The following is a 26,615-nucleotide window of genomic DNA, read 5'->3' on the forward strand; positions in this document are numbered from 1 at the left end:
GTACAAAAAAATAAAGGTATATTTCAGCAGCTATAACGCATGATGAGATTTTCTTTGAAAAGAACCATTTGTTATGTGAGGGAGCTCTGGTGTCCTACTGATAAGAATCTGCACTGCAATCCCAAAGGCACACAGTTCCAATCCACCAGCTGCTCCGCAGGAGGATGGACAGTCTCTTCCTGTGCAATTAACAGACTGAAAACCCGCTGAAGGGTCAGTCATGGGTCAGTTCCAACTCCACTCTACATAGCAACATCGCACACCCAAGCCTCTTGTCTTCCAGTACTCATTGAGAATGTGAATGGTGATGGAGATACTTTTATTGAAAGAGAAATTAGAAAATAATTTTTCTGGTTTTCGAGCCAGCAGTAATACAGTAATATATGATGTTTTATGTACTTAGTTTGATACCTTTGTTGTTATGATTTGATTTTCCCCAAAATGTCTTCTTTCAGGTGCAAAGTAAGAAAAGTGAAGTTAAAGACCATGGGAGATGCAGCAAAGCCGTATTTTCTGAAGCGTGCTAAAGAACGAGGGACTATAGACGATGATGATTTCAGAAGGGGTCATCTCCAGCAAGACTATTTAATAATGGAGGATTATGTTAAAGGCCATAATGGTAAAATGGAAAAGGGCCTTCTGAAAAAAAAAGTACCACCAGGACACTATGGGAATATTCCTAGAAAAGGACCATATGCTGTCTCCAACAATCCATATGCATTTAAAAATCCAATTTACAGTCAACCAGCTTGGATAAATGACAACCACAAAGATCAGAATAAGAGATGGCTTTCTGATGAACTTTCTGGTAATACAGACAATTGGAGAGAATTTAAACCTGGACCTAGAAGTTCTGTTATAAGCCGTGTGAAGAAAGACTCCTTTCAGGAAAGTGAAGATGGTTATAGATGGCAAGATGGAAGAGGCGGCAGAACTGTAAGACGAGTGTTTCATAAAGAACTAACAAGTGTAGAAACTGTGTCAGAAATGGAAGCAGGAAGCCCTGGTAATGTGTTCAATTTGTCATTGTCATGTTTTAACCCAAAAGTCAGCAAAGTCTTTTCTTTTTCGTACAAATGAGTTTAGTTTTCTGCTCTGCATTCCTAGTTTTTTATAGTTTCTGCTTTATTAAAAGTAGCCATGAAGCTTGTTTACTTTTGTGAAGATATTTTGAATTGCTGCTCTGTTTTTTACCATGTCATTCTTAGAAAAGTATCATCATTTTTGAGTGATGTGCATGTGTTTTGAAAATTATATATTATCATACTGTGTTCAAATACTAAGTATCTGATAAGATCAGCAAAATACAAATTTAAAAAACATTGAATTTGATGCAAAAAACAGTGTATTTTGGAGCATACATGTATCACTTTTGGGAGATCCAAGGGGTTCTTTCCTCCCCAGAAACTATGAAAAATAAGGTTAGAATGTCAGAAATACAATAAAAATTTTGCTATTTAGTTTCAGTGAACCAACAACCATCTTTAGCGCCATTCATAAGCTTGTTAATAATTATACCAAAGAGATCACTTAACGCTGTTTTATAAAAGGTTAAGAGCAGATAGTTTGTCTATATAGTATTGATTCCTATAGACAGGAAAGGCATTTTTTACCTAATGAACAGTAATTGTTGAAAAAATTCAGAATTAGACTAGAAACACATTTAGTTTATTGGACCTTAATACAAGTAAAGAGGTGTAAAAACAAATTATATCTTAAGAGATAGGGATTATACTTGGACAAATGGATTTTTATGTTTATTCAATGAAGGGCTTTTTGTCAGTGGCCATATAAAATTAACATGTAAGCTGATCAGCACTTTATAAAACTTTTTAAAAATGGTTTTAGGTTTGGACATTTCACAGTCTCCAGATTTTCTTACTCATTTTATATCACAGTAACCAACTTGTTACCTGTACACATTTGAGTTTTTCATGCTGGCCATATGGAATACTTTCTTTTTCCCTCCGTATAGAATACTTAACAAGGGAGAGGTCTTATTTGGATCTGAAAATCTCAAGCATTTCTGGAATTACAGCTTTTTTCTTTTTTGGTAAATAGATAACTATCAAAACATTTACTGTTTCTACACTTCTCACATGTATTTGTTGTATTCAACCATCACTATTATTATTTTCTATTTTTAAAATAATAAAACTAACATTTTGTATGATGTAGCAGAAAAAGTAAGTTATATAAAGGAATTAAATATGAGAAAAATAAAACCATTTATAAGTTCAATCTTTAAAAAGACCTTGAATGAATTATACTGCCCTCTATCTTGATAAATCAGAAGTGATTTAGTAATTTTTTATTCAGCCGTCTGATTAATCAGATTCCTTATGCTTGGAAAGGTTACGTTTACCCAAACCTGAACTCTTATGGCCTAGGGAAAGAAAAAATATTATATCATCCTAAAGACAGGCACTTGGAATCCACCTGCTCCACAAGAGAAAGTTAGGCAGTCTCCTCCTCTCTGATATACAGCTTCTGAAAACCTGCTAGAGGGTAAGCAGTGAGTTGTGTTTGTTCATCATAATGATGAGGTAGTAGAACTAAAATCTTGCTCTCTGTTCCTTATGGTCATTGACTCATCTTTTGCTGAATCTGGACTCTTGATAGAGGAAAGCAACATTTACTTTAAAATTGATGGGGTTTTGTGTTTTTTCTCTTAAAGGAATATTTTGTGAAGAGTTCTTTTTATATATATTGGGCCCAGGTAGAATGTGGAAGTTTACTTTGGTTACCCATCATTGATCTTTTAGAAAACATTGACCTTGGAAAGCATTTTTAAAAGGAATGTTTTAAAAGTTGAAACCAGACAGATATTAAAAGTAACCTTTTTTTAAAAAAGTAACCCTTTAAAAGGAGCCCCTGGTGGGACAGTGGATTCTCTGTTGTTAGTGAACTAAAAGATCTGTGGTTTAAACTTACCGAGCCACTCAGCTTTTGAAAGATCTATATAGCCTCTGGAACCCAGAGGAGGGTCGCCATGCACCAGAATCAGTTTGAAGGCAATCAGTTTAGTTTTGGTTTCTGTTTAGACTAAAAACCTCTTTAATGTATTCTTGGTTTGGTTTTAAAAAGGTGTGCTTTTTAAATATTCTTAAACAGAAAGTGCATTTTTAAAGACATTCCAAAAGCTTTCATGCTTTCTCTAAGTGAAATAAAAGCATGTGATTTCACAGTTGCTAAATGAAAAGCTTTTCTGCTTATGTTCTTTGATAGGCTTTATGAAGGAGATGTGAAGCTTTGACTTAACTTTGTTTAAGAGAAATTCAGTTTAGGATACAAACTTTGATTCAAACAGCCCTAACAAGGATTATTAAAGAGGCTAAAATAATGTTTTAAATCATACCTATATCAATAAGGAGAGTGCCATTAAATGGTATAAGAAGAAGTAATAGAAATTATTTTAGCATTCTCTCCCCCCCCGCCCCCCACTTTGTTTTTCAATTCTTTCTATATTGTCACGGCCCACTCCATCCCCTAAATGTCTTAAAGTATCAGTGTAATGTTTTCAGGATAATATCATTAGTGATCTTAACTGAAAAACATCCACTAGTTTACATATATTCTTTGTGAATACTGCATGTAATTCAATTACATGCAAATAGTACAAGGGAAACCTGGAATGTTGGCTGTAGAGAGCTTGTATTGCAATTAATATGGATGGGGCTGTCTTCCCCTAAGTAGTGATAGAAATTTTTTAGCAGTGTCAAGAGAAACCTTTACATGAAACTTTATGTAACTAGTTCAAAAGGTGGTTGTTGATGTCTCATTATCCAAGATATACTCCAGTTTTGTTATTTATTTTCAAATCTTGTACAATAAAAGCTGGAATATCAGAATTACAACTCTGTAGTCAGAAAACAGATTCATCCTGGAGAGAGTTAAACTGGGTTCCTTGGAGGCAAGGATTCTGGGGCTTCATCTGACATATTTTGGACATGTTGTAAGGAGGGGCCATCATGCTTGGGAGGGTGGAAGGACAGTGCAGGAAGGGAACACCCTCGATGAGGTGGATTGATTCAGTGACTGGGGTAATCGGGATGGGTGTGTCAGAGGCAGTGCAATTGGCACAGGATAGAGCAAGGTTTAGGGCTGTTGTACATAGGGTCGCTATGAGTCTCAAGCGACTCGATGGCACATAACAACAACACAGTCCTTGGAAAATTACTTATTTTGGTTCCCCCCACCCCCAACTACATAGTGATGATACTGATAGTTTGGTTGGTTGGGTTTTTTGGGGTTTTTTTTAAAAGAATACTGGAGGTCCTGTACTTCATTTTTCTGCTAAAAAACTCCACCCTCTACTCTAGCCCCAGTAGATGTTGTTATTAGGTGCCCTCAAGTAGAGTCCTACTCAGTGACCTTATGAACAGCCCACCTGAACCCTTCCCTATCCCGCACCATCCTCACAATCTCTGGCACACTAGAGCCTATTGCTGATGTCACTGTGTCAATCCCTCTTGTCAGGAGTCTTCCTCTCTTTGCTGACCATCTTTCCGAGCATGATGTCCCTTTCCAAGGAAAAGCCTGCCTAGCTGTGTAGTGTGAGAGACAAAGCCTCACCATCTTTAGTTCCAAGGAGCACTGTGGCTACACTTTTTCCAACATCTGTCAGGTAGCCTTGTTGATTACCTGTTGCTGCTAACAAAAAGGTTGATTGGAACCTACTATCCACTCCAAAGGAGAAAGATGAGACAGTCTTTCCGCCAGGGCAGCTAAGGAAACCTAGCAGAGGGTTGCCAGGAATCAGAATCAACTTGACAGCAGTGGGTCTGTTTTTTTGGCTGGTTTATTGTAATTGCTGGAACAATTAACAGCTTAACTGAACACATCACAAAAATTTACTGATGTCAGGCATTTCAAGAGGTTTATATTTCCAAAGAATTTTCAGTAAGCCACTTAAAACTTTAATCCCTTTATCAATATTTTAATTTGGGAAAGAAATTTTGCTTTAATATTATCTCTTAGTAGTAACTTCACTTTGAAACTCTATAGAATCTATTAAAATTATTTAAAATCATTTTTATCATTCAACCTGAGTCCTCTTCAATGTCATAGATTAAAGTTTTGTTCAAAAAAATCATTTGTAAAAAGAAGATGCTCTTATAGGAATTGTAGAATAAAGGAGTTAATCTGTTCTTACGGATTTTGTTTCAGCTGCTAATAGTTTTTATCTTGCTAATAGTTTTAACTGCCAATAGTTAAAATGTTCCTAGTATGAAATCAAAGAAGTTAAAATGAATATAAAGATAGGAGAAAGCAGTTGTCCTCAGCATGTATAGTATTGGCCTAGACTTCTTGGTACGGTGGGTGCTTAATTGTTTCCACCTGTTAATTAGATGCTAAACTTTCCACCTAAGTGTTAATTAGATGCTAAACTTGTAACTATATTATTTTTCCACACAAGGTAAGAGTGTAATTGACTTTAAGTTTTCAAACAGGGGGAGTTGGTAATGAGCCATTTGTGCCTTGTTGACATTGTTTACTTCTAAATAATGAAAGCACATATGGAAAGTTTCAAGTAAAACAGCACATACACTAGAATATATTCGATAGCAAAGATAATTACCTCAGAAAGATTATAATTTTTATTCTTTAAGTGTGCCCAGTAGTATACCAAGAAAAGATAATGAAATTTAATTGTATAATTTTGAAATTAAATTTTATTAACATTTTCCAAAACTTTGATTTCTATGTATTATGTATCCAGTGTAAGAACTCATTATTCTAAGATTTTTTCTATAGGAATGCAGCCATTTCTTTTTCTTCTGTCTTTTCTAGTGTTATTCATTCTATTTATTTTTTTTAGGGTAATATTGTAAAGGTAGGTTTATTTCATTTTGTTACATTTTAAAAATTAATAAATACGTGTTTTGCTTTTTATCTTGAAGTAGTATAATTCAATATTGACAATAATATTTTCCCCCTCAACTTAAGAAAACAAGAAGCAGAGGTCAAGACCTAAGAAACCAAGGAGAAGTAGGAATGATGAAAATGAGCAAGATGAAGACTTAGAGGGCCCCGTGATAGATGAAGCAGTCCTTTCTGTGAAAGAGCTCCTGGGCTTACAGCAAGCTGAGGAGCGACTGAAGAAAGACTGCATCGAGAGACTGGAAAGGGTAATATCTTAGTAAACATTGTAGTTACAGTCTTCTGTCTGAACTATGTTAGTAATTGATAATAGATGTTTTGGTAAATTTAGCATTCTACTTTGGTTATTAGTATTAAATACCACAAGTCAAAACATGATACTTAGTTTGCTATATAATAAGATTTAAAATTACAACTGTCTTACTTTAAATAAAAATCACTACTGAGGAGAGTTACAAAGAGAAACAATAATATATTGATAGTGATAAAGAGGAGTAATAATACATTGACAGTTTTAAATGGGAAGTAAATTTCTGGCTAATATTTACCTATATGTTTAAAGAGCTATCTTTCTGTCTATAATTCTCTTCAAATTAAAGCGACCACGAAACTATCCTACAGCAAAATACACCTGCAAACTCTGTGATGTCTTAATAGAATCCATTGCATTTGCCCATAAGCATATCAAAGAAAAAAGGCACAAGAAAAACGTTAAGGTACGTTTAAGGTAATCGAGACAAATAGGTTTACTTGTTGGTTGCTGTTATTGCAGTCATCATTATTTTTCTTTAAGGCTCTGATATTAAAAGCTTTGTTAAAGTATGGGTTTTGTGGGGTTTTTCTTTTTCTTTATTTGAGCCAAAGGATGTTTAACTTGTAATTATAGCTTATATTTACTGAATTTCTTGCAACCTGGATACTTTCTTTATACTTGTCAAATATGTATTGTTGGTCAGTCTTATGGATAGCAGGATAACATCACTGTTATATCCAGGGCCTGCATATCATATGCCAGAATTAATAAGTAATAATTACTTTGACATTGTAATTTTAATGTTTTGTACTTTCTATCTACCATATACTCTTTTATTGCTAATTCATGTTATGCTTTATTTGTGAATGTTTATAGGCTAAAACAACTAACAGAGGGAAGATTAATAAAGAATCCAGAATATTCTATAATTCTGTCTCAGTGAAGTAGTAGAAGGTAAAAAAAAAATATGGTTGAGCCATTTTTAATCTAAGTGTTTTTGTCTTAAAAGGAAAAGGAGGAAGAAGAGTTACTGACTACATTGCCCCTCCCAACACCCTCCCAGATAAATGCAGTTGATCTTGCCATTAACAAAGTGGTAAAGGAGTTTGGCTTACACCCTGAGAATTTGGAACAGAGATTAGGAATTAAGCATATCATGGAAAATGTGTTCCGACACAAGTTACCAGGTATTTTCTAGAATTTGGTTTTGGCCTGGTAGTACCTAAAATGCCCTATTCTTTTTAACCATGTCAGTAATTTTCATCTGCTGAACATTGACTTGCCATGACCTGAAATGCTTGCTATTTTTGTTTTGCTCCCTGGCTTCTTCCAAGATAACAAAGACTTTCATGCAATACCATTAAATCTACTTTCTTTAGAAAAAAATTAGAAAACTGTGATAGCTTAGTGAGTAGGGGGTTGGCACTGCCCAGTCAAAGGCAGTTGGTTCAAATCTACCAGCAGCTGTAAGGGAGAAGGATACACAATCTCCTCTGTGATTTACAGCCTCTATAAACTACTGGAGGGTCAGCTCCATCTTGAAGGCAATGTGTTAAGAATTTTCATTCATTATTAAATGTCATTGTGTGCATGTGTTTTAAGTATAAGCAGTTTAAAAACAAAAACCCATTACCCTTCAGTCAGTTTGAACTCATTGCGATACTGTATGACAGTAGAACTAATCTTTCTTTAGTCAAACTGCTACATCTTTCTCCTATGAAGCGGCTGGTAGGTATAAACCAGTAACTTTTAAATTAAGATATGAGTACTTTAACCACTGTGCCACTACAGCTTCTTGTGCTTCATGTTACTGGGGTACTTTGGAACTCTTAAGGAGTCCTGGTGACATAATGTCTGCTAACCAAAAATTGGATAGTTCAGACCCAGTGACGGGTATCTTTGAGTCAGAGAATCAGCTCAGCAACAGCGAGTTTGGTTTGAGTTTGGAACTCATGTGAGAGAGAGTGAGTGTATGTGAGTGTGTGTGTATGTGTGTGTCTGGACATTCAGAAAAAAATTCTGTTTTCAACAAACAAAAGAATTATACCTAAGGTAAATTTTGAAAACTAATTTATAAAAAATTTATATTACTGTTGGATTTATTTTACAGGTTAATCCTAGAATTTTTTACTGTCTCTCTTCTGCCTACGTTTGTCTTTTTTGCAGTAGGTCAGAATATGCTGCCATTATCTGATAAAAAAACTTTACAAATTTAATGGCACTTTCTGCTGTGCAAATGATTGGTTGGAATAGCAGCTAGCTTGATCATTTAGAATCCTAGCTGTGTATCATAATTACTTATAGAACTATGGATTGTTATTTTTAGAATGCCACACAAGTGATTCTCATCCATAGCTTGAATTGTATTAAATATTTAATCACACCACCAAATCATAGATAGAACTCTTTATTCTTTTGAAAGATCATTTGCATATTATTACAATGCATATATTTTTTTCCCATAATGGTAGCGAGTATGATCTATTTCTTAATCAACAATGATGTTTGCTGGGTTGTTTTTGTTCTTTTTTTTTCATTATAAAAGTCACTATTCTTTGTCCTGGAATCCAGTTAAAATTCAATGAAATTTTTTAAACCAGCAAACTTATTTTTTAATAAGAAAAATATCCCTGAATTAAAAGATCCTTTTTTTTACATAGTAGCAACAAAATACTAAAAATAATCTCAAAGTACAAATAAAGAAAAATTTATATTACATAAACAGTGATCATTTATATGTGTCTTCATGTGAAGAGTGAAGAACCTGGTATGTGTAGCATTTGGGGTGGGTGGTTGTGGCAGGTATGTGTGTGTGTAGCATTTTAAATTGTGTTGGTGTTTTTATTCTTCAGTGAATTAATTGACATGATTTTTACTCAGTAAAGTTTTAACCTCTTGAAACTGACATGAAAGGGACATTTACTAAACTAACCTGTAATCAGCAATCTTCTCTCTTATGTAAAATAAGATGAAGATAATAGAAAGAATTGCTCTTTCCTGTTCTTTCTTTGTGCCAGACTGAAAAGTTTCACTTTTTTAGGTCACTTTAATTCATGATACAATTTATTATAAAACTGGTTTATTACTTTTGAGAAACTTTTTCTTAATGATTAACTTTTGGCCATTTATGGGTTGCTTTTCTTTTTTTTTTTTTTTGCTTTTTAAAGATTGTTCTCTAAGATTATATGGGTCATCCTGTAGCCTGTTTGGTTTCAGAAATTCAGATGTAAACATTGACATCCAGTTTCCAATCACTGTAAGTAAAAAATGGAATTTCTGAACTTTCACAGACTGATATGCAAAATTAATTCTTTTAAATGTAAGTTTGGAAAGTAATTTCAGTAGAATGATAGCAACATTCTTTGTCAAAACTTCCATCTGTGCCTGTCTTCTGGTTTAGAATACTTTTAATAATACAGATACTGAGCTCCTTTTATATATCAAGCACTAGTTTTCTAACCATTTAAGTCTAATAGGGTATTGGATTCTATTAACTTGAAAAGTATTTTCCCTTAAGTAAAATCAACTTTCTCATGGCAAAGAAGGATTTTAGATTTTAAACAATGTATAAATTAAAATGACCAGAAAGTTCACTTTACTCCTTAGTTTCTTCTTTTATATCGCTACATTGTTAAAAATATTGGTTTTCAAAGAACCACACCTAGTTTAGATTTCTAGTTTAAACATGATTCGGAAAGATGTTGATGAATCAGAACTGTAAAACTGGAAGGCACTCTAGTAGATCACCTCCATTTACCCATGGGTGGTTTCCACAAGCTAATTTTCAGATGGTTTATCATTAGTCCCTTAGATTTCATGCTAAAAATACAGACTCCTGGACCCTTTCTGAAGATGATGTGTATCATCTGAGTTGTAGAAAAGGAAAGGACTTATCTTGGGGTTGGGCAAACAGGGAAAAGGAGAAGGTGAAAGGTGGGAATATGTTTTAGAGTCAGAAGCACTGTAAATCAACAAAGAGTTTGACTCTTCAAGGAACTGACAGGAAGATGATGTAATTATGGTGAAGAGAATAAGTAAAATGAGACTAAACTGGAGAAAACAATTTGGATTTGGACCTAGGTACTTTGATAAGCCATCAGACGATTTTAAAGAGAGTACGACCATGATTTTAAATTATTGTGGTTCTTACATGGCACAGCAACTGATCAAAGGCAAGCTTAAAGCAGGAGATGAGTTAAAAAAAATGTTAAAGGAGTTTCAGCTAAAGGTAGTAATGTTAGCAGCTTGACAACTTACAGCTACAGGTTTGAGATTTAGTACCATATTGATATCTTGGAATCTATCAGGAGTTAGCCATGTAAAATATTTCTTCTGCCCACTTCCATTGCTGTTGAGATCCCATCTATCTGTCTTTGAGTGATATGTACACATAGCATACTAATTAACTTCTTTATTCTAGTAGCAATGTGCTATTCTGAAAGACACTTTGGGGAATTTGAAATGACCATGACGGAAACTGAAGTACTTAAAAGCTTATTTGATGTATTCATTGATTTATTTTTTAGATGTCTCAACCAGATGTCCTCTTACTTGTTCAAGAATGTTTAAAGAATAGTGGTAAGGTCATAGTTTTTTAAATAATCACTCTTACTCTGTCTGTGACTTGAAGGAAGCTCTGGTGGCCTAGTGGTAAGGAATTAGGCCGTCAACCTAAAGGCATACTATTAGAATCCACCAGTTGCTCTGCAAGAAAAAGATGGCCTTTCATTTCCCATGCAACTAGCTCCCTCTGAAAACACACTTGAGGTTCTTCTATGAGTTGGTTCTGATTCAGTGACACACAACAACAAACAACTATAACGTGGATGTATTTTCTTTCTTAAACTTTGAAAATAGTAATTATTATAAATAATTATTTATTATTCTTTACTTAATATCCAAAACAAATGCCCAAGAATTATTAGTAAATTCAAACTCAATCAACTCAGTTGACTTGCCAGTCTCTAAAGACTGTAAACCACACAGGAGGAAATTCTTTATATTTCTCCTGAGAAGCTGTTGGTGGATTAGAAATGCCAGAGAGGCATAGTCTTTGGGTTAGAAGCACAGCTCCCTGTGGACTAAGACACCAGAGCTCCTGTTAGAATCCTGTGACTGCCAATACTGTTGTTGATCTACTATGCCAGATGACCATTTCTTCAGTAAAACATGAGAATGTTATTATTTAAAAATACTGAATGAGTCCTAGACTAGGACTAAGAAATGTAAAATAAATAAATTTACTCTTAAGGTTAAAAATGTAGTAAAAATAATATAAAATAAAAGTTCAAAGTGCATAAAATAGATTATCTGTTACTCATATTAATATTTTATAAAAGGTACATAGGAAGGGAGCTCTGGTGGCCTAGTGGCAAGAAGCTGCACTGTAATACCAAAGGCACGTGGTTCAAATCCACCAGATGCTCTGCTGGAGAAGGAGGGGCAACTTGTGCCAGTCAGATATGATTCGATGGTACACAACAAGAAAATCAATCTTTAAAAAATAAAAAAAAAAGATATATAGACATGGACCATCCTGATTAAGAGCTACACAAATAATTGTTCCCAGTTAAATTAATTCTTTGCCTAGCATAATGTCCAGCTTGGCAGTTTCTTGCTTTTTATGATTTTATGATCTAAAACCTGCCATCAAGCCGTTCTGGCACATAGTTAACCTGCCAGACATACCGTTTCCAATGATCTAAATCTTTACAGAGTCAGACTGCTCTGTCTTTGTCCCACACAGTGGCTGATGGGTTCAAATTGCTGACTTTACAGTTAGCACTTAAGTACTATACCATCAGGATGCCTCACAGTACACATAGACCTCATCAAATAGTCTTACCCCTTAAATTTGTTTTTGGCATCCTTCTTACTTTGGTAGACTAAAACATTTATATTTAGCTTGTTATTTGACACTGAACATTTCAATAGCATTTGCTCCAATTTTGTTTTTAAACATCCTGTTCATTTTCAAGGGTCGCTGTGATGCCTGATGTCTAGGGAGTTGTGCTCTTGACTCAAAGATGGTTTGTCTCTGGTGGTTTGAAAGTACCAGCAATTCTGAGGGAGAAAGATGGATAGTCTTTTCTCTTGTGATTCATAACTTCCAAAAACCTGCTGAAGTATCAGCTATTTTGCTGGTTTTTGGTGCCATTGAGTCAGGTATGACTCATAGCAACCATCTGAAAACAGATCAGAACCATGTCTTATCATGTACCATCCTCACCATCTCTAACACTCCATTGCTGCAGTCACCATATCATACCATCTCATTGAGAGTCTTCCTCTATCTGTTTCCAAGGAATAGCTTCTTGTGGCAACATGCTCTAGGTCAGCTGTGAGTCTGTTTAGATTTCTAATTCTATTACCTATATACCAATTAGATATTATTATATTATTATAAAGTGGTTTCTAATCCAATTGTAGATTTACAGAAGTTTAGCTTGATTTAATAGCTTGATTCTTGAATATGGCTGCTTTTTTAAAAATTTTTAATTATTTCAGGGCTTTATTTAAAGCAGTTAATCAAAAGGTCAGATATCATGACATACGTGTACTTTATCTTGTCTGTTTGATAACCAAGATTTGGTTAAGTGCCTTAATTTTTTCCTCTTTCCTCAGATTCTTTTATTGATGTTGATGCAGATTTCCATGCTAGAGTGCCAGTGGTGGTGTGCAAAGAAAAGCAAAGGTCTCAGTTCTTTTAGTCATTTATGTATTAAATACCAGCTTAGTAAAGCATATATACCTTAGTAGAGCTTAATATTTGTTTTCTAGAATTATAAACTCCTCTCATGATTATTTCATATGCTTATTACTAGCACTTCTCCCTAGATTTTTGGCATTTGATGGGAGAGGGAAAACGATGTTTTCTTTTTAAAAGAGTATAAGTGCTTCAAAAGGGGGGAAAGTCAGAAAAAAGTGTTGTAACCCATTTCAGTCAGGTAATAAGTAACTTTATCAAATGGTCACTTGCGTGTTACTTACTTGCCGTCTGCTTAACAGCAGTACTGAGCGACAGTTGCTTCATCGGTTTACTTCTCCCTCCAGCTGGACTCACTAGATGGTTGCTTCAATGATCCTTCATTAGGCACATTCCTCTCTTGGAAATACTCTTTTATTGTTACATGAATGAGTCATGCATTCACTTTGTAACATTTTATAATATGTTCCTCATTTGCATTGGCTTTCATAAAGTGCTCTAATATGTAAATTTAATTATGAAAAATTAGATTTATTCAGAAAATAGCTTTCACATATCCTTTTTTAAAAAATCCAATTCTTAAGTGATCCATAAAAATTAAATGGGAAAATATAGTAGATTTTATTTATCAGTGTAAGAACCAGTTGTTAAAGTAAAATATATCTTAGTAACAATTTTTTTCTTTCTCTTTTTCCTTCCCATCTTGCTTCTTTCTTCATTCAACAGTGGTCTTCTTTGTAAAGTAAGCGCAGGAAATGAAAATGCCTGTCTGACAACAAATCATTTAACTGCTCTTGGCAAATTAGAACCAAAATTAGTTCCTTTGGTGATTGCATTTAGGTACTGGGCAAAGGTAGGTTTGATTGCTTCATATGTATAAATACTTTGTATATATTCAAAAGTGCTATGTTTTCACTTTCTCTCAGTTACTTTAACTGTTTATTGGCATTTTATAGATATTGGGAATCTGGTATCTGACTAATAGAGCTGACATCTTAAGTTTTTAAAAAAGAAAGTCTTCATTTCACTGTATAATATTCCATAAATGTTTTGTTGTTGTTATTGTGGTGGGCCATTGAGTTGGAACCAACCCATAGCTGACCATCCAGACTGTTTTCAAAGGCAGTAATCGCACAGGAGGAGATTGCCCACCTTTTTTCTGCAGAGCAGCTGGTGGATTCAAACTGTGTGCCTTTTGTATTGCAGCACTGCTTCTTGCCACTAGACCACCAGTGCTCCCTATAAATGATCTGTATTGCTTATTAAAAATCCTGTGTTTAGAGCATGCATCTGAAAAGTAGTGGTTAGAAGACCTTTAATCCAGACAGTCAGTCAGCTCTCACCGTGAATGAACCATCATTTTGACTTGGAATTACAGTGGCTGTCAAAAAATAAAATAGCAAATATTTTTTTGTGCCCCCCATGACCATTCAAGATCTGTTAAAAAGTACAGTGCTGTGACAAGATGCTGTCCATATGCATTCAAGAGAGATCTAGTAATACAACTTTTATTCAACTCTTAAGTCCTAACAGCTAAAGTTAAAGAGGAGGAAATTGAAAATTTGTACCAACTTCTTCCCTCTGATAGTGACCAAACATGCATGCAAGATGAATTTATAATAATTGGTAACTGGGATACAAAATTTGGAAAAGAAGAAGGACTAACTAGGAAGTTAGAAATTAAAGACTTAGTGTCAGAAATGGGAGTAGAGAGCAAATCATTGAACTTCGTATTATCGGTGATTATTTGTTGCAAATACCTTTTCTAAAAAACACAAATGGTGGTGGGTATACACATGAACCTTACCTGATGAATTAATTATACAGGTGTCATATTGACTGTATCTGTGGGAAAAAAATCATGAAAGAAGTTTAGTATCAACAGTCAAAACAAGGCCAAAGACTGACTGCAGCACAGAAAACCAATTAATCATGTGCAAGTTAAAATTGAAGCTGAAGAAAATGAAAATGCATTTATAGGAATGAAAATACAACCTTGAGTATGTCCCATCTACGTTTAAAAACTATCTCAATAATAGATTTAAGGCATTGTACACTCATGATGGAAGACCAGATGAATTGTGGGATGACATCAAGAACATCATCCAAGAACAAAGAAAAAGATCATTAGACAAGAAAGAAAGAAAAGACTGAAATGAACGTGAGAAGAGACTAAAAATTTCCTTAGAACTTTGAGAAACCAAAACAAATGGAAGAAAGACTGTAGTAAACAGAGAGCAGCAGCAAATATCAAAAGGTAGCTCAAGAAGAGAAAACAGTATTATAATGAATATAGACTCAGAAAATAAAAAGGGAAGAACATGCTCAGTGTTTCTCAAGCTGCTAAAACAAAAACAAAGTCAAGCCTCAGGTTTACTACTGAAGGATACTACGTGCAAAATTTTGAATGATCTGGATTGGCTGGTATGGAACTATTTCAGGAAGTCATGTATGACCAAGAATGAATGGTAATGAAGGAAGAAATTAAAACTACATACACTAAAGGCACTGGCAAAAAATAAGACCCCCAAAATTGATGGGATACCATTTGATAATCTTTAAGCAAACAGAGGCAGCTTTAGATATGCTGACTAGTCTGTTTCAGGTAATTTGGAAGACAACTACCTGTCTGAAAGTTCCAATTCCCAAAAATGGTAATTGAACACAAAGTGGAAATTACTGAACAGTATCACTAATACACATGCAAGTAAAATCTTGCTGAAGATTATCCAAAAACTGCTGTAACATGCATTGCCAGAACTACCAGAAATTCATGCTGAAATTAAAAGAGGCCATGGCACCAGGGATATCATTGCTGATGTCAACTGGATATTGACAGAAAGCAAATAATACCAGAAATATTTCTGTTTGTTTTATTGATTATGCAAAGGTGCTTAACTGGATCATTACAAATTGTGGCTTTGGCGGTAACACTGAGAAAAATGCGAATCTCAGAACACTTAATTTTGCTTATCTGAAACCTGTGCTTAGACGAGCAAACAGTAGTCAGAACAGCAAGGAAACACTGCATGGTTCAGGATCAGTATAGGTGTACATCAGGGACGCATCCTATCTCCATACCTTTTCAATCTATATGTAGAACAGATCATTTGGAAGGCTGACTTCATGAGATGAGGAAGAATGTGATATCAGAATTGGAGGAAGACTTATCAACAACCTGTGTTATGCAGATGTCACAACTGTGCTTGCTGAAACTGAGGAGGATGTGAGGCATTTGCTGTAGTCTTCAGTATGGATTGAAGCTCAATATCAAGAAAACAGATTCTTACCACTAGGCCAGTTGGCAGATTCATGATAGATAGACAAGAGATTGAGATTGTTAATAACTTCAGCTTGCTTGGTTCCACAATCAACCCTCTTGGCACCAGCAGTCTGGAAATCAAAAGACGAATTGCATTCAGAAAATCCACTGTCAAGAAACCTCTCTGTAGTACTGAATACATTTTCAGTCCAGAGACTAAGGTGTGCCTGATATAGGCCATTGTCTTCACAGTCACTTGCTATGTATCCAACATCTGGGCAAGAACTAAGGATGGTAGAAGAAGGATCACTGCCTTTGAGTTGTGGTGCTGGAAAAGAGTATTGAACATGCATACGGTGGACTGCCAGGACAAACAAACAAAGGTCTGTCCTGGAGAAGGTGAAACCAAGCTGCTCCCTGGAGGCAGGATATTGAAGCTCTGTCTCACTTTGCACACATGGCCAGGAGGGACCAGTCCTTGGAGAAGGACATGCTTGGAGGGTCAAGGGACAGCACAGGAAAGGAAGACCCAGCATGAGATGGATTGACTGTGACTGGAGAAATGGGATTAGATCTGTTGAAGACGATGAGATTGGCTTGAGATAGGGCAGGTTCAAACCTAATGTACATAGGGTAGCTCAGGCAACTCAATGGCACATAACAACATACTTAGACTAGAAACTGTCATAGAACAGCAAGTGAACACTGTCTGGTTTAAAATCAGGAAAGGTGCACATCAGGGCTGTATCCATTCTCTGTTGAGTCTGCTGAGCAAATCATTTGAGAATCTGGGAGAATATAGCATAAGAATTCAGAGAACGACTCATTAAAACAACCTGCATTATACAGGTGACACACCTTGCTGAAAATGAAGAGCACTTGAAATACTTGCTACAGAAGATGAAAAATTATAGCTCTCAATATGGGTTACCTCTCAATATCAAGGAAACAAAAATCCTCACTACTGGGCCAATAGACAACATTTTAATAGATGGAGAAAAGATTAAAATTATCAATGACTTCATCTTTCTTGGACCTACCATCAACACCTTTGGTACCAGCAGTGAAGAAGTTCAAAGATTTGTTATATTAGGAAAATCTGCTGTCAGGGACCTCTCCAACGTGTTAAAGAGCAGTGATGTCCATTTAAAAACGAAGGTGCTCCTTAATTCAAGCCATGATTTATTTCCTTCCTGTATGTTTAAAAGTAAATAAGGAGAACAGAAGAGTGCTTTTGAGTTGTAGTGCCCACAGACTGCCAAAAGAACTAACAGATGTCTTTGGAGAAATTACAACTTTGTCTCACATACTTCTGGCATGTTGTAAAGAGAAGCCAGTCATTGGAAAAAGACATCACACTTGAAAAAATTCAGTGAAAGAAGAAAATCCTCAACAAGGTGGATTGATAGATCTTTAATAATGGGTTTGAGTATATCAGAGATGATTTGGGTGGCACAGGATAGGGTAGGGTTCAGATCCATGTTTCTAGGGTTGCTATGAGTTGTAGTCAGCTTGATGGCACCATACAACAGCAGCAGCAGCATGAGTTAGTTTTAGGGAGTCTGGTTGTGTAGTCCATAGTAAACACTGCTGTCAGCCCAAAAGTAGAACTCTGGTTGTTCAAATCCACCTTTTGCTCGAAAGGAGAAAAATGGGCAGTCTTAAGAATTTTAGCTTTAGAAACCTAATGGATGGTCTCCTGAGAGTTGGAACCTATTTGATAGTATGAGGGAGTTTAATTACACATACAACAGGATTAAATGCAAGTGAAAATGTCAATACTAAAACATGGCCTGTATTTGCCACAAAAAAAGGAAGTTTTTGATGTTGTTATTGGACTATTTTATTTTGAGGAGTCACTCTAAACCAGGTACTACATGGATTGAAGTTACAGGATTTTAGAGCAAATTGATTGTATGAATGAGAAATTGATTTACAGAAAAGAATGCTTTTTTTGTTTCCTCTCATTTGTAGCTTTGCAGTATAGATCGCCCTGAAGAAGGTGGCTTGCCCCCTTACGTGTTTGCCCTGATGGCCATTTTCTTTCTTCAGCAGAGGAAAGAGCCCCTTCTACCTGTTTACCTAGGATCATGGGTATGATTTTTTTTTAATAATTTTGTAACTTAAATTATATTACAGGTCCTTAATTCCTTGTGAATAACTCCAAAATCTAACCTACACTACTAATGTGAATATTTATACATTTCACTGCTAAAATATTAATACATATGATTCCAAAATGCTAGTCAATATTCTGCTAGGGATATTGTTACCTCTGACAGCTTTAGTGGTATAGTGGATAAGGTGTTATACTGCCAACACAAAGGAATATGGTTCAAATCCAATCCAGCTGCTTCTTAAGAGAAAGACAATCTCCTGTATGATTTGCAGTCATTAAAAACCCACTGGAGGATCAGCTGTCAAGTCAGATCTGACTCCACAGCAAGGCAAAATAAGAACAAAAAAAAATAACCTGGAAATTCTGATTTTTAAACACATATGGTCCTGAGAGTTTGTACCTGTGTAGATTCTGTGCACACTTTTCTTTGGATATAGGGCGTGTGTGTGTGTGTGTGTGTGTGTGTGTGTGTGTTTAATTTTATTATTTTTGTGTGTGTGAAATTGGAACTGACTGGTACAGGAGGAGATTTTTCTCCAGCAAATCACCTGGTGGATTTGAACCACGCACCTCTGAGATTGCAGTACAGCTTCTTGCCACTAGGCCATCAGAGCTCGCCTGGATATAGTTTTTTAATTTGATCTTTGTATTTATAGATGATCTCCAAATTGTAGAAAGCATTTGATTCTGATTCACTGTAACTTACAATTTCTATTGTTTTCTTTCTCTTCATTCTTTATACCCAAAGAAAAGGCAATAAAACTGTTGAGATTGCCATCTGCACAACAGATACAGAACTTAATCATCAACCCTTGATATTTGGTGTTATCTTTAAAAGGGCCTGTGGTAGGATAGTGGTTAAGCACTGGAATGTTCACCAAAATGTTGATGGGTCAGACCTACACACCACATCTCAGGAAATAGACGGGGCAGCCTGCTTTCTTAAAGAGTACAGCCTTGGAAACCTAACAGCCATTCTGTTCTGTCCACAGGGTAGCAGTGAGTGAGAATCAACTCAAGAGAAACTAATTTTATTATCTTTTAGATGAATTTGACTTCAACTATGAGACCTTCTTTCTGGTTGAAATTAAGCTATTAGTTAAAAATTTTATGTTCAGTTTCTTAGAAACTTCATTTTTAATATCTGTGTTGACATAATCTTATATATACACTTTTTATAGACTCATATGCATGAATCTATCTGAAGACAGTATAAAAACTTTGCTGTAACATTTCCTTAACCTTTTAGCCCCAGACTGTTTTCTTTTGCATTAACGTATAGAATATGGTTTTAAAATTTCTTTTAACCAGAATTAACTATTTAAAATTATGGATTTATCATGTCAGAAGTTGTAAGTTTTATACTTGCAATCTCTTAATATTATCATTAGTTTCACTATAGTACTGTCATTGCTTACTGAGAATTTGCTTTGTGCAAGATTTTGGCCCTGAGTCCTTTCTGCCCACTATTTTCTATCATCACCAGCCTCCTATAAAGAAGATTTCAATTTAACCTTTTGTATAAGAATCTGTGCCCAAAAGATAATTTCAGAAGTCACCCGCCTGATACTTGAGGGAGTCAGATTTTCGCCAAAACAGTTTTATTCCAGAACCAGCTGTCTTAACCACAGCCATACTGTCTTCTAGGAATTTTGTATTAAAGAATTATTTTATGTAGTGGCAACTTATGCAAAGCACAACCTTGTTTTTTAACACCATTTTTTTTTTCCCATTTATAGAGGATATCTCAGAGCTGTAAATTCTGTCTTGTATGGTTTTTTGGTGTTGTTTTGTTTTTTTATAAACGGAGAGTGTAGTTTCAGTGGTTCTTTCTAAGATAAGTAAATTCTGATGATACTATCTCTGCCTTATGATTGTATTTGTCTGATTTTTTCCCCCCTAGATTGAAGGATTTTCATTAAACAAGCTAGGGAACTTCAACCTTAAAGAAGTCAAGAAAGACAGTGTGGTGTGGGAATATACTGATGCTGCCACAGAAAATGCAGACCCAGTGGCAGAGGAGGTGGCCCGAGAGCTGAGAGAGTCACCAGTGAAGAAAGGACAGGTGTGCTCACTTTTTCTCATATGTTAATTGTGGTGTTGATAACTCTCTTACTCTCTTATCTCTTGCAAGGTTCATTTTCTATCTAGACAGTTAGTAAGAAAAGGTAAATTTCAAGTCATTACATCCATAGACAGTTCTTTAGAATCATCTGTGTACAAGAATTCAAAGAAACTCTTTCCTCAAAAAAGTTCTACTTAGATTGGCTTTATGATGTATAAATAAAATGTTAATAGAATTTTAAATAAAAATCTGAGCAATGTCATTACACTGTAAAAAGGATGGGATTCTACCTTACATTTGTGAGGGGTCTCTCATCCATGACTTTTTGATAATGTTGCTGTTAAGTACTGTCAAGTTGAGTATCTTCCTTATCCTTTGTCATCCTTCAAAGTTCCAACATGCTCCAGCCTGTTGTTTCAGTCCCTGTGCATCTTGTTGAGGGTCATCTCTGACCCTCCACTTTTCTAGGTACTGACACCATGCCAAAGTTTCACCATCCTTGCCTCTAAGGGGCTTCACTTTTTCCAACATGTTGTTTGTTGTTGTTATGTGCCGTCGAGTCACTTGTGACTCATAGTGACCCTATGTACAACAGCCCTAAACTCTGCTCTGTCCTGTGCCAATCGCACTGTCTCTGACACTCCCATCCCGATTATCCCAGTCACTGAATCAATCCACCTCATAGAGGGCTTTTTGCCAGTCTTTGGGATTTTCAACACTTGTCTCCAAGACCACAATTCAGTGGCATCATTTTTTCTCTTATCCTCATTTGTTGTCTAACTTTCAGATGCATAGGAAGCAGTTGAAACTATGGCTTGCATCAGACTTGCATTAGTCTTTAAACTGACATCATTGTTCTTTAATACTTTGGAGTGATTATTGCGAGCACATTTTCCAAGTACAGCTTATTTCTTCACTGCTGCTGCCATGAGAGTTGATTGTATATCCAAGTAAAATGACTTGACAGTAATACCCACAAATATTTTGGAGACTAGAATTCATATTCACAATAAAGTCATGCCACTCCTCCCATCCACTGTTGACTGACATCCAAAATGAAGAGACTCTAGTAAAGATTATAGATTTTGTACATGTGTTTTATAGAATCTGTGAATATAGTACAGATTGGGGAAGTGGTACAACCAGCACCCTAGCCCTCAGAAGAGTATGACTTTTATCTGATTTCTATTTTGGGAGTGGATAGACCATGGAATAGTGGCCTAGTCATAAGAAACTTCACTTCAGTCTCAAAGGCACATGGTTCAGATCCACCAGCTCCATGGAAGCAGTATGGGCACTCTCTTCCTGGGCAATTAACTACCTCTCAAAACCCTACTGGAGGGTCACCTTTGGATTGATTCTAACTCAGTGGTACAGAAGTGGATAAATGGAGTTAGAATACAGACATTTGTGTTCTAGCCCTCCCGTTGTCTCAATTGTCAATGGACCACTTACTTCACCTTTCTGTGTTCCAGGTTTCTCACCTGTAAACATTGATACCCTTTCATAGAGTTGTTGATTTAATGACTACCTAGTTTAGTCCCAAGCATATTTCAAGAACTTAGTAAAACTTGTTATTATTCTTATTTTATTTGAAGGAGAAGTAGTCTCTACTTTTAAAAAAACCCAAAAACAATTTAAGTACCAGTTGTTGTTGTGGTGGTGGTGGTGGTGATGGTGGTGGTTGAAAGTACTTTTTAGGTAGAAATGGCTCATAGCTGACCCTCTAGTGGGTTTATGGAAGCTGTGAATTGAAGGGGAAGAAGCTGCCCATCCTTCTCTTGTTGAGCATCTGGCACATTCAAAATGCATGCCTTTGGGTTGGCAATGCAGCCTCTTACCACTAAGCCACCAACACTAAGTGCTAGTGACCTAGATATTTTCAGGATCTCTATAGTGCCATTTTATCATTATCAAGTCTTTTTAATGGGACAGTTAAAATTTCTTAATTCTAAAAGAGGTTTGTAACTGGAGAGATGAAACAAATATTAAAACTTTCTGGAAAAAAAAGCTTCTGGAAATGCTGTGTGAGGCCTGAACAGCTTCCATTTTCAGAAATTCAGCTTTGTAAATCCATCAGATGACTGTGTTTTGTTTGACGGAATCTTGATTGTTGATGTTTAGTGATATTATAATAAATGCTATAATGATAAGGTCTTCGCTCATTAATGTTCAAGGCCTCAAATCTGTTCCTTAGATGGTTCTGAAATTCAGGTGAGATAAACTTAAAGTCATATTTTGGTTCCTGTGGATTCGGTTTAATTTTCCTCAGCTTCAGCTTGAACTTACATGTGAGTAGTTGGTGATCTATTCCACAATAAGCTCCTGGCCTAGTTTTCTCAGCTGATATTGAGCTTCTTCAGCGGTTCTTTCTGCAGATGTAATCATTTTGATTCCTATGCATACCATCAGGTGAGATCCATGTGTATAACCTGCGTTTATGTTTCTTATAAAACGTTGTGGGTGGATATCAAGGGTATCATCCAGGAAGAGTGCAAACAGTCATTACAAAGACAGAGAAAGAAGAAAAGACCAAAATGGATGTCAGAAGAAGCACTGAGAAGCCAAAGCATAAGGAAGAATTGAAGATACTAAAGAGCTGAACAGAAGATTTCAAAAGGCAGCACGGGATGACAAAGTAAAATATTAAAATGAAATGTGCTAGGAGCTGGAGTCAGAAAATCAAAAGGGCAGAACTCGCTCAGCATTTCTTAAGGTCAAGGAACTGAAGAACAAATTGAAACCTCAAGTTGCTATAATCAATGATGCTTTCGGCAGACTATTAAATGAGCCAGGAGGTATTAAAAGAAGATGGAAAGAATATACTGAGTCCCTGTATCGAAAGGAATTGGCAGATACAGAAGAATTTCATGAAGTAGCATTTGAGCCAGAGCCTATGGTGATGGAGGCAGAAGTTCAAGCTACTTTGAAAGTAGTAGCAAAAAATAAGGCCCCAGGAATAGATGGTATATCACTTGACATATTTCACCTAACAGATGCTGCCCTTGATGTGCTCACCAAGTTGTGCCAAGAAATCTGGAGGACAACCACTTGGCCAACTGATTGGAAGAGATCTCCATTTGTTCCCATCCCAAAGAAGGGTGACCCAACAGAGTGTGGAAACTATAGAAAAATATCATTGATTTCACACGCAAGCAAGATTCCACTGAAGAGTATCCAAAAACTACTAGAACAGCACATCAGCAGAGAAGTGCCAGAAGTCCAGACTGGGTTTAGAAGGGGTTGTGGTACTAGGGATATTGTAGCTAATGTTAGATGGATCTTAGCTAAAAGCAGGGAATACCAGAGCAATGTCTATCTGTGTTTTATTGATTATGCAAAGGCATTTGACTGTGTGGATCATAACAAACTATGGCTGACTCTGAGAAGAATGGGAATCCCAGAACACTTGATCGTTCTAATGCGAAACCTATACTTGGACCAAGAGGCAGTCGTCAGAACAGAGCAAGGAAACACTGCATGGTTCAAAATTGGGAAGGGTGTATGCCAGGGATGTGTCCTATCTCCATACCTTTCGACCAGTATGCAGAACAGAATATCCAGGAGGCTGGGCTCTATGAGGAGAAGTGTGGCGTCAGGATTGGTGGAAGATATATCATTAACCTGTGTTACGCAGGTAACACACCCTGCTTGCTAAAACTGAGGAGGACCTTGAGCGCTTGCTGCAGAGGGTCAAGGACTGCAGCCTTCAATATGGGTTGAGGCTCAATATTAAGAGGACAAAGATTCTCACCACTGGACCAATTGGCAGCATCAGGATGGATGGTGAAGAAATTGAGATTGTTCACAGCTTTAGTTTCTTTGGCTCCATGGTCAACACTCTTGGAACCAGCAGCCAGGAAATTTTAGGGACCTCTCCAAAGTATGGAAGAGGAGTGGTGTCACTCTGGAGTCTAAGGTGTGTCTGATACAAGCCATGGTCTTTGCAATCACTTGTTATGCACCAGAGAGTAAGACAATGACTAGGGAGAATAGAAGGAGAATTGATGCCTTTGAGCTGTGTTGCTGGAGAAGAGTATTGAGTGTACCATGGACTGCTAAGAAAACAAATAGCTTGATCCTGGAGAGTGGGAGGCAAGAATTCTGAGGCTTTGTCTGACATAATTTGGACATGTTGTAAGGAGGGACCGGTCCTTGGACAGAGACATCGTGCATGGGAGGGTGGAGGTACAGCACAGGAGAGGAAGGCCCTATTTGAGGTGGATTGATTCAGTGACTGGGGTAATCAGGGTGGATGTGTCGGAGACAATGCGATTGGCACAACACAGCAGGGTTTAGGGCTGTTGTACATAGGATCACTATGAGTCACAGGCAACTCGACGGCACATAACAACAACAACATAATGATAAGGTGAAATCTAAATTTGTTATCTTAGAGGGAAAATATTTTTTAAATGTGAATTATAGGACTAATGTAAAGAAAGCTATTATTGTAAATCCAGTTAAATATTTCCATGTTTTATGCTATTTGGAGAGATTAATCATGCTTTCATTTATGAAATGAAGAGCAATATAGACCTTGAGGTTCATGGTATGATAGAAGAGTACTGTCCTGGAATCAATACATGTTCACTTTTTGCCACTGACATTCTGACTAGTCATCTTGAATCTGATGAGCTTCAGTTCTCTCTCCTTGTAAATAGGGAGTTGAAGCAGATTACCTCCTAAGAGCATTTTATAGTTATTTCATCATATTTTAGTTTTATAAGGATTTCTTTTATGTGAAAAAGTATAGACCTAAGTGAGAAAATATAGTCAGCAACAAAGTCTGCCAGATACTTTCCTTGTTTCTGATCTAATTCTCAAAACTATCCTATTTTGTAGGTGGTTTCATCTTTATTCTTCAGTTAACGATAGAGACCGTTGTTTTAACGCTGTGTGCCAGGCACTGTGCTAAGCACTTTTCAGACATTATCTCAGTCAGTCATCCCAACAGCCATATGAAGTGGATACTGTTACCCCATTTTTAAGATGAGGAAACCAAATTTTAGGTTATACACCTTCACCAGGATCATACTCATCTAGTTGGACATCTTTCGTAAGCCTGTCCAGTTCTCAGCTATTTCAATTTCTGTATTGCCAACCTGAGAATGAAGAAGTACTGTAAAGTGGCAGATCAGTATTTGGAATTATCTTTTGTTCATTTTTTTCTCTCCTAATTGATTTCAACTTCATAATGTATCAAATCACCGTGTATTTTCCAACTTAAATTTTGTGGGTATAATGGTCATATGAGACTATTCTGTATTTCATTGATCAATCCTACTAATCTATCAGTTTCTAATCTCAGCAGTTATCCAACTGTAAAATGAATTAGCCACTAACAGATCAATGCAAATCTGGAAAAATGAGAGGAATGTTTTCCCCTACTCCCAGCATCCTCAGCTGTAGTCTGTTTAAAGATGCCCTCTAGCAGCACCCACAAGATAAGTTCAGTGCTAAGTATTAACCCACCTACGGTCCTTTCTCCACTGTTACTAATGTTTGAAAGCTGTTAAAAGAGCTCTTAGTTAAATAAAATTGATCCTATCAATTATGATAAGGATTCCATTTTAGCATATTATAATCTCAAGTGTGCATTGATGATGTATGATTTTATCAGTGAGTAAAAGAAACCTAGAATTTCGTCTTGTCTTTGCTAAAATTTTTCATTTGATGCTTGACTAATGTCTGGCTTTTCAGATTGAGCTAATGTCTTTGTTTTCTCCTTGTTATTTATAGGCGCCATTGACTCTTGATTTCAGACACCAGCCATCAGTACCAGTTGGGCAGCTCTGGGTGGAATTGCTTCGCTTCTATGCTTTAGAATTCAGCCTGGCTGATCTAGTGATAAATATACGTGTCAAAGAATCTGTAACTCGTGAATTAAAGGATTGGCCTAAAAAACGTATTGCCATTGAAGGTATCTCAAAATGTTTGCCTTCACCTCTCCCCCCTTCTGTTAAGGTACCAGTCTAACAGCATGCCTTTTATCTCGGTCTGTTCAGCTTCTACATTTAAGGTAGGCCTGGTCTCAAAGGTGAAATAGAATCTTGAATGTGTTACAGTGGATCACTCCAAAGAGTTCTTCCTAATTTGGGGGGCTTTTTAATGCCGCAGTAAAACATTTCAATTTATTAAGCAACTGAAGTAATAGTTGAGTTTTGGTTTCTTTGTTAATTGCTTAACGACTTAAAAACATCCAAATTTTTTCCCCAGTGACCTGTGAATCTACCTTCCCTCTTTACTGTTCTCAGTTGTTAGAGTTTAAATTTTGTATTTTCATCAGTGTTGACACTAGTTTGTTTTGCAGAAGATAAGGAAAAT

General features: G+C 36.2%; 1 protein-coding gene across 2 annotated transcripts in view; it reads left to right on the plus strand.

Moving 5' to 3' along the window:
- The first annotated feature begins 461 nt into the window (after positions 1 to 461).
- ZCCHC6 (zinc finger, CCHC domain containing 6) overlaps positions 462 to 26,615 on the plus strand; it is a 65,896-nt gene continuing 39,742 nt past the window's right edge. Inside the window, exons 1-11 of one of the 2 annotated variants that reach the window (XM_006900865.1) lie at positions 462 to 1,006; positions 5,950 to 6,131; positions 6,483 to 6,599; positions 7,146 to 7,323; positions 9,304 to 9,392; positions 10,663 to 10,714; positions 12,761 to 12,830; positions 13,569 to 13,695; positions 18,079 to 18,198; positions 20,127 to 20,288; positions 26,031 to 26,211. In XM_006900865.1, coding sequence (XP_006900927.1) covers positions 487 to 1,006; positions 5,950 to 6,131; positions 6,483 to 6,599; positions 7,146 to 7,323; positions 9,304 to 9,392; positions 10,663 to 10,714; positions 12,761 to 12,830; positions 13,569 to 13,695; positions 18,079 to 18,198; positions 20,127 to 20,288; positions 26,031 to 26,211 — 1,798 coding nt within the window. In that variant the 5' untranslated portion in view covers positions 462 to 486. The remainder of the gene's footprint in view (positions 1,007 to 5,949; positions 6,132 to 6,482; positions 6,600 to 7,145; positions 7,324 to 9,303; positions 9,393 to 10,662; positions 10,715 to 12,760; positions 12,831 to 13,568; positions 13,696 to 18,078; positions 18,199 to 20,126; positions 20,289 to 26,030; positions 26,212 to 26,615) is intronic. The other variant, XM_006900866.1, reaches the window with a different exon arrangement.

This window comes from Elephantulus edwardii, unplaced genomic scaffold (genome assembly GCF_000299155.1).
Source record: "Elephantulus edwardii isolate Elephantulus edwardi_28Jun2011 unplaced genomic scaffold, EleEdw1.0 scaffold00298, whole genome shotgun sequence".
NCBI lineage: Eukaryota > Metazoa > Chordata > Mammalia > Macroscelidea > Macroscelididae > Elephantulus > Elephantulus edwardii.